Raw genomic sequence first — 8,314 nt, forward strand, 5'->3', positions numbered from 1 at the left:
ATCCACAATAGAAGTCTATGCAATCTAAGCAAATCTTTGATGAGCATTCTTTGATTATTGAGTTCCACAATACAAGTCTATGCAATTTAGCAAAGCTTTGATGAGCATTGTTTCATTCTTGGGTTCCACATTGGAAGTCTATGCAATTTAGCAAAGCCTTGATGAGCATTGGTTTAATTCTTAAGTTCCACAATAGACATAGTCTTTGCAATTTAGCAAAGCTTTTATGAGCACTGTTTAATTCTTGAGTTCCACAATAGAACTGTATGCAATTTAAGCAAAGCTTTGATGAGCATTGTTTCATTCATGAGTTCCACATTAGAAGTGTATGCAATTTAGCAAAGCCTTGATTAGCATTGTTTAACTCTTGAGTTGCACCGTAAAAGTAGTCTTCACAATTTAGCATAGCTTTGAAGAGCATTGTTTAATTCTTGAGTTCTACAATAAAAGTCTATGCAATTTAAGCAAAGCCTTGATGTGCGTTGTTTCATTCTTGTGTTCCACATTAGAAGTCTATGCAATTTAGCAAAGCTTTGATGAGCATTGTTTAAAAAAAATGAGTCTTTTTTCATTTTGGTGAAATCCAATACAAGAATGAAAGAAACAATATTTTTTTGTAAAAAATTACTTTTTGTGTACTAAGAATTATTACAAGGCCCAATTGATTCAACAATTAGATTATTGGAGTTATCGTGTGATTAGCCTAGGATTTATATTTTTAACCATAGGTATTCTTTCAGGAGCAGTATGGGCTAATGAAGCATGGGGATCATAGAGTTCCACAATAGAGGTAGAATTTGTAATTTAGTAAAGGTTTGATGAGCATTACTTTATTGTTGAGTTTCACAATAGAAGTCTTTGCAATTTAAGAAAAGTTTTGATAAGCATTGTTTCATGTTTGAGTTCAACATTAGAAGTTTATGTAATTTAGCAAAGCTTTGATGAACATCGTTTAATTCTTGAGTTCCACAATAGAAGTGTATTCATTTAAGCAAACCTTTGATGAGCATTGTTTGATTCTATTTTTTTTTTTTTTTTTTTGAAAGAGCCAAAGCTCAGCAAACTTTATTAAAAAGAATAAAAGAATACAAGGAACAAAACATCAAACAAAATACAAATATAACCATCCTATCCATAACCAAGTACCAAACCATTTCCTAATAAGAAGCAATAACCACTCACAACCCCAAAACACCCTAAAATCCTTAAAGGTAGCCCAAAAACTTATTGAAAGAGGGAAAAAAGGTAACTTCACCCCCTTGCTCCAACCAAACCTCCAAAAGATAAAGAAACCAAAGCAAGGGGTAAGGCCCTTAAAAAAACCCTCAGTCCATAAGCTAACCTTTAAGAAAAAAACCCTCAAATTCAAAACCCACAAACCACAAAAAACAAGGAAATCCCAAAAAACTAAACCACAAATAAACATAACATCAAAGAGAAAACAGGACAGCCCCTCACGACAATTAGTCCCAAAGCTCCTGTCGCAATCCTTGTCCTTTACATCCTTCAAAGTCCTCATCAGGGAATCCATAATCTCTCCACAGCTATTGCCCACCACCAACCTTAGCTTCGCCTTTCTGCACCACAAACTCAAAAAGAAACACAAGAAAATAACACCAAAACACCAGTGAATCAAATTAAGTTTCATACTAGACATGGCATCAATCACATGTCTAGGATTCTCTATTTGGGTAATCTCAATTAAGATCATATCCAAACAGCAAATCCCATAGGTACAAGTCACATGATTTAAGAGTAAACTCTCCAACCAGTGACATATTCCGTCAATTCCTTTGTGCATATTTTTATTCCCAAAATACCCCCACCATATACCATTAATAACATCATCCTTATTTAACTGCCACCACTGCCAAACCCAAAACCATAACCAACCACACTCCAAACAGCAAAACCAGAAAATGATCTCCATTATTCAACATTCTCAATTCCCGAAATACCCCAGATCAAACAAACCTTATTATTGATCATTTTAACTCTTTTCCTTAATCCCATCAGCTTCAAACGAATCTCATTCTCAATACTAGCTATAACCCCCCTCAACTGATATTCTGCTAGAACCAAAAAGTCTAGCGTTTCCCTCTCTCCAAATATTAGACACACAGCTAGCAATCATACATTTAATGATCAAATTCTCACCTATCTTCAGTTTAAGCATTCTGCTCAACATTAAAATAAGATCATTCGATTTAACTGTTCTCAAAATTAGCCCCACTTTACTGCAGAAATATTTCCAAATTCTAGAGGAATACTCACAATTAAAGAATAAATGGCTATGCGAATCAGGCACTTTATCACAAAAAGGACCCAGCAAATTACCAGCCAATTCCCATCCTCTAACCCTATCCTGAGTTTTTAATCTGTTCAGGACAGCCAACCATAAAATAAAAGAGTTGCGAGGAATGCAATTATTATACCAAACAAGATCAAACCAAGGCACAATATCCCCAAAATTATTCAAATCATTCCACACCTGTTTGCATGAGAATTTTCTGCATATACCTCCCTTATCCCTCCATCCAACAACATCATTCAAATTAGAATCAATACAAAACATAGGAGCTTCAGTCAATCCAGGGAACTTATTAACCCATTCAACCGGCCATGAATAAGAATCAAACTCAAGAACATCACAAACTAAAGCAGAATCACTAAGACCATTACTAATCCACTCTCTCCTAGGGATAATAGTACAAAGGATACCTATTGGATGCCACCAATCATGCCATAAAGAAGTGTTCCTCCCATTACCCACACATGAAATAACATGAGGCCTAACAGTATTCCTTATCTCCAAAAATCTCTTCCATGTCCAGTTCATACTCTTTTTCTGCAGAATATCCCAAAAATTCCTGCTGCCTATATAATTGATTCTCACCCACTGCACCCACAGGGAATTTTTGTTATTAACCACATTCCAAACATGTTTAGCAAGTAAACCATCATTCCATTTCCTCAAATTCTTTATTCCCAGCCTACCATACTCCTTAGGTTTGCAAATTTCAAGCCACTTAACTTTAGCTTTACCTTTGACTATCTCACCATTAGCCCATAAAAAACTCCTGCACATCTTTTCAATCTCATTAATAGTAGCAATTGGAATTTTAAAAATAGAAGCCCAATAAACATGAATAGAAGTTAAGACCGAATTAATGAGTTGCAATCTGCCAGCAAAAGATAAGGTTTTACACTTCCAATTGAAAAATCTCAACTTAATCTTTTCAATCAACTTTTACAATCTCTATCAAAAAATTTAGTAACACACATAGGAACCCCCAAATATTTAAACGGAAATTTCCCAACTTCATAAGGAAGAATACCCAAAATAATCCTTCTCATATTAGGCTTAACACAACTGAAATAAATCTGACTTTTTTCCATACTAACCTTCAGCCCTGAAATCTTATTGAAATCATCAAGGGCATTCCTTATAATTCTGGCCGAATTCCCATTACCATAAGAAAAAATTAACAAATCATCAGCAAAACATAAATGGGAAATTTTGAGGCTCAAACACTTACTATGGAACTTAAAATTCAAAGAATCTTCAATAAGCTTACCCATAATAATATTGAAAACCTCCATAACTATAGTAAATAGGTAAGGAGATAAAGGATCTCCCTGCCTAAGCCCACGCTTTCCTTCAAAATACCCATGATCTTCACCATTAAAATTGAGCATGAACCACGGGGAAGAAACACAAGCCATAATCCATTTAACCATGATTAGATGAAACCCAAATCCCTGCAGAACTCTATTAAGAAAATCCCAATCCACCGTATCATAAGCCTTTTGTATATCAATCTTTATCGTACATTTAGGGGTACCTCTCTTTTTTTTGTACCCCACCATCAACTCCTGAGCAAGAAGAATATTGTCCAAAATAGATCTACCAGGAATAAAAGCTGATTGGTTATTACTTACAATATCACCCAAACAATTTCTAATTCTATTCACTATAATCTTACTGATACACTTATAAAAAGTGTTACAGCAAGCTATAGGTCTAAAATCAGACACTTTCCTCGGAACCTCAACTTTAGGGACCAGAACAATTCTCGTGGCATTAATCCCATTCAACAATTTACCAGTCCAAAAAAATTCTCTCACAGCCTTACAAACATCTGGACCAACAATACTCCAAGAACTTTTAAAATTTTTTGAAGAATACCCATCAGGGCCAGGGGCACGATTGTCATCTATGTCAAACATCGCCAATTTAATTTCTTCATCAGTAACCACTCTAATCATATCAACAGCCACCCTACTGTCCAATTTTTTAGGAAAAAACTCATCATTTAAGCCCGACAAATCAGTATCATCCTTACATCCCAAAAACTTATTAAAATGAGACACAAATTTCTCTATCATAGCCTTCCCACTCACCCAACAACCATCTTCATTCAGAACCATCTGAATACGATTATTGATACCCCTGCTTTTAACAATTTTGTGAAAGAATTTAGAGTTATTGTCCCCATCCTGTAACCATTTGATTTTAGCACGCTGAGCAAGAATCTTTTCTTCATCATTACAAGCAATATTAAAATCTAAGAGAATATTAGCATGCTCTTCCCTAATCTTGCAATCAAAAGGATTATTGTCAATATCTTGTTGTTTACACTCCAAATCCTTTCTTAACTTCTGAATTCTTTTTCCAGCTCCCCAATATTTATTACGCATCTCCCTACAATGTTTTTTGAGAATCTTCAACTATTGTGTCACTTTAAACATAAAAAAACCATCAATATTCTTATCCCAAACCTCCTTAACCAAAGGGAGAAATTCCTCCTTCTCAGAGATAAAATTCGCAAATCTAAAAGAAGGTTTCCACTTCACTTTGTTACCAGGAAAGTTTAAAATAGCAGGGCAATGATCCGAATTTCTGTATGGTTTAAAGACAGAATGAGCAAGAGGATGGTTTGACATAAATTTTTGATTAACCATAACTCTATCAAGCTTCTTCAACAGCCGCATATTACCCATAGGAGTTTTGTTCCATGTAAACTGATACCCATAAGACTTCAAGTCCTCCACTTCAATAAAACTCAAACAATCAACAAAATCTTCAACTCCTTTAGGAGTTCTAGAACAGCTTTCAGAATATTCCGAAGGTTTTATAGCAACATTAAAATCACCTAATAAACCCCAAGCTTCCCTATTAACAACCAAACTATGATTTTTCAAATTATCCCAAAGTAATCTTCTTTCAATATAATTCGAAGCAGCATATATAAAAGACAAATACATGCCAAGATCCGAATTACACAATTTAACATAACAATGAATAACCTATTTGGATTGAGAAAGCAGAATCACATCAAAAAGTCTAGGATTCCACCCCACTATTATTCTAGTACCAGCTTCACAACTATTATTATTAGAGATCCAATCCCACTGCCCAAAAGTCTTAGCACAAACACTCTTGAGATTTAAGATTTTGACATGAGATTCAATCACAGCACAAATACCAAGGTTATTACACCTAATAACATCAATAACCTCCTTCTGCTTAACAGATTTATTCAATCCCCTAACATTCCAAGCACCAACAGACATCATTGGGAAATAATAGAATTTTTGGCATTTACCTCCTCAAATGCCTGAGAACTCCCCATCTTACTTCTATTATTATCCAACTCCAACTTATCTTTATTCACTTTATTACTTTCATTTCCTTTCTTATTCCCCTCTCCCTTGAATGAAGAAATCAATTTGTTGTTCTTGCTTTCATTAGAACCCATTCCAGCATCACCACTATCAACATTTTGATTAGCAACTTTCTTCACAATCTTATCATCCTCTTCCATTTTATCCAAAACTTCCTCTTCAATCTCTCCCAAGATTTCAAAACTATTTTTATTACTTAATCCCTCCCCTGTTATATTCTCACTACCAAGACTAAAATTGCCCATCTCTGCCTTATTATCCTTTTTAACTATAACCTCCTGCTTATTATTCTCCTTCAACCCCCGACTACCAATAACATCCTGCCCATTAACAAACTTCTCATAATTTTTGTTCTTTCCTAAATTCCAGTGACTTACTCCTTTATTACTCCAATTCCAATTTTGCCCTTTACCATTTCCATCTCTGTTCCCATTATTGCCTTTAGAGAAAATACCCCTTCTCTAATTCCCATTCTTCCCATTATTCTTCATATTATTCAATTGATTATAACCCTCTTGAGACTTGCTAGTGCCTTCACCATCATTGTTACCCATTACCTTTTTATATTTAACTTCTGTGAAACCATCCCCATTAACAACTTCCTTCCCTTTATTATTCTTTAAATTTCTCACTTCTCCATTATTATCCTCCTTCACAACATTCATAGCAGCAGCACAAACTTTATCCACATGCCCATAGACTTTACAATGATTACATCTAGAAGGAATCCAAGCATATTCAACATCAAAACTTTGAATCACAGCAGAATTAGAGACAAAATCCCAAGTAGCTATATCAATCTTCTTTCTCCATTCCTTCCCAGCTGCCATTTCAACAAGAATTCTAGCATAAGCATTCCTTCCTTTATGTTCCAAACACATATCCTCAGTAAAGGAATCAAAAGCCAAAGGAATACCTATTTTACTAGCAATTCTACATAAGTTTTCACCACTCCAAACTTCCAAGGGCAAATCAAATATTTTAATCCAAACAGGAATTTTATCATGCTTGTTCTTAGTTAATGTCAAACCAGGCCTCCATCGTTGAAGAAATAAAGGCATATTATTAAACATTAACCAAGGACTACCCTCCAAAACAGATAACATCCCCTTTTCATCACTGAATTTAAAGAAGAAAAATCCTTTGTTGTTCATGAATACCTCTTCCAAACCCACATTCTTCCACAATCTTCTAACTTCTTTCTGAATTACAGGAAACGCCAACTTCTTGTCAATCATATAACCATAAAGAGTATTAGAAAAAGGAATACTTGCATTCTTTAGATTCTCTATTGGAATTATAACAGGACCATCCTCTTCCCTTTTCTCCCCTGGAATGAATCTAACATCAATCTTACCCTTATGTCTATTACCCTTTAACACACCAGCATAAGAGTTCATCACATTCCCCTGTATTCCTCCTTCCTCCTTATTGCTAATCTTAGCATTTCCCAAAATAGAAGGAAGTAAATTAATGCTATTAATAACAGTACCTGACTTCTCATTGCAGCTAGTATCCATATTACTCTTAGCATTAACCTTTTCTTCTATTTCAATTTCCTCATCCCCACTAGTATCATCCTCACTTGAATCATTATCCCCTTCCTCGTCAGTATTCTCATCATCATCAGTATTACCTTCTATCTCCTTGTCTTTCTTTTCCAAATTTGACCTATCAACATCCATTTTCTGATTCTTCTCACTGTCTAAAACTTTCCCCATAGTCTTCTCAACTCCCTTTCCCACCTGCCCTTCTTCCTTCAATTCACTCAGAAACTGAAATCCAACTCCTGGAATGAAATCTTCATTATTATTAGCCCTTTTCTCCCCATCAGTTATAATCTTCACAACTTCATTATCTTCCCTATTAGAGTTATTCTGAATTTTAACATCCATCACCGATATGGTAGGGTTCACATTAACCATTTCACTAATAACATTCTTCAATTCAGAGATTGGACTCAAAACTTCATTACTCATCATCAACCCATCCCAATTTCTCATCAAATTAGCAGTATTACCAGTTGGGATAGAAACAACATGAGAACTTACCTTTTTAGAATCACCAGACAACCCTTTCTTCAATTCCTTCTCCTTTCCTTCAGATCCAGGAATAGAAATGTTAGAATCCGACTCCCAAACTGAGACAGATTCCGATTCTTCTCCTGTTTCCTCCTCTGAACCATCTTCATTGAAGAACTCTTCCGTATCCATCGGAGCTAATTTATCCACCTTCTTCCTAGCTCTGTTCTTAATCCTGAAAGATTTCCCCTCCATTTTCCATCCAGCTTTGCTAATCCCAGATGCAACAGCTCTAGTCACACTTGGTTTGCGACGAGCTTTATAGATCATGGCAGATGATTGTTTAATTACCCCAGGAGGAACAAGATCATTCACCTCCATTTCAGTTTTTGTATAACGAACTGCAGCATTTTTATCCGGAGGTTTAACCTTCACGTCCTTCAATCTATCCGATTTGGAAGATGCTGCCATTAAAACAACTGAATAATGAAAGATATTGCTTTCCCGATTAAAAGAAATTCATCGGAAAAGCAGCACCGATGAATCTAAGCTAGATCGCACCACCGTCAGAAAGAATCAGGATAAGAGAGAGAAAGTAGAGAGAG

At 35.3% G+C, this 8,314-nt stretch overlaps 1 protein-coding gene across 1 annotated transcript; it reads right to left on the bottom strand.

Moving 5' to 3' along the window:
- Positions 1 to 1,544: 1,544 nt before the first annotated feature.
- Positions 1,545 to 6,121, bottom strand: LOC145011485 (uncharacterized). The gene is made up of 8 exons (XM_078970220.1): positions 6,101 to 6,121; positions 5,610 to 6,008; positions 4,783 to 5,310; positions 3,406 to 4,731; positions 2,338 to 3,088; positions 1,975 to 2,123; positions 1,670 to 1,867; positions 1,545 to 1,577 (listed from the first exon to the last, which is right to left on the bottom strand). The coding sequence occupies exons 1-8, from the start codon at positions 6,119 to 6,121 to the stop codon at positions 1,545 to 1,547; spliced, it is 3,405 nt and encodes a 1,134-aa protein (XP_078826346.1).
- Between the last annotated feature and the right edge of the window lie 2,193 nt (positions 6,122 to 8,314).

This window comes from Lactuca saligna, chromosome 1 (genome assembly GCF_052625555.1).
Source record: "Lactuca saligna cultivar CGN05327 chromosome 1, ASM5262555v1, whole genome shotgun sequence".
Classification (NCBI taxonomy): domain Eukaryota; kingdom Viridiplantae; phylum Streptophyta; class Magnoliopsida; order Asterales; family Asteraceae; genus Lactuca; species Lactuca saligna.

Bases quoted from the DNA above. Each gene is read 5' to 3' on its own strand.
- LOC145011485 (XM_078970220.1), bottom strand. From the start codon at position 6,121: ATGGGAACAGAGATGGAAATG. The intron at 5,311-5,609 runs GTAAATGCCAAA...CAATCCAAATAG, and splicing joins GTTCTCAGGCATTTGAGGAG to GTTATTCATTGTTATGTTAA. The intron at 1,578-1,669 runs GTGATTGATGCC...TTTGTGGTGCAG, and splicing joins AAATAGAGAATCCTAGACAT to AAAGGCGAAGCTAAGGTTGG.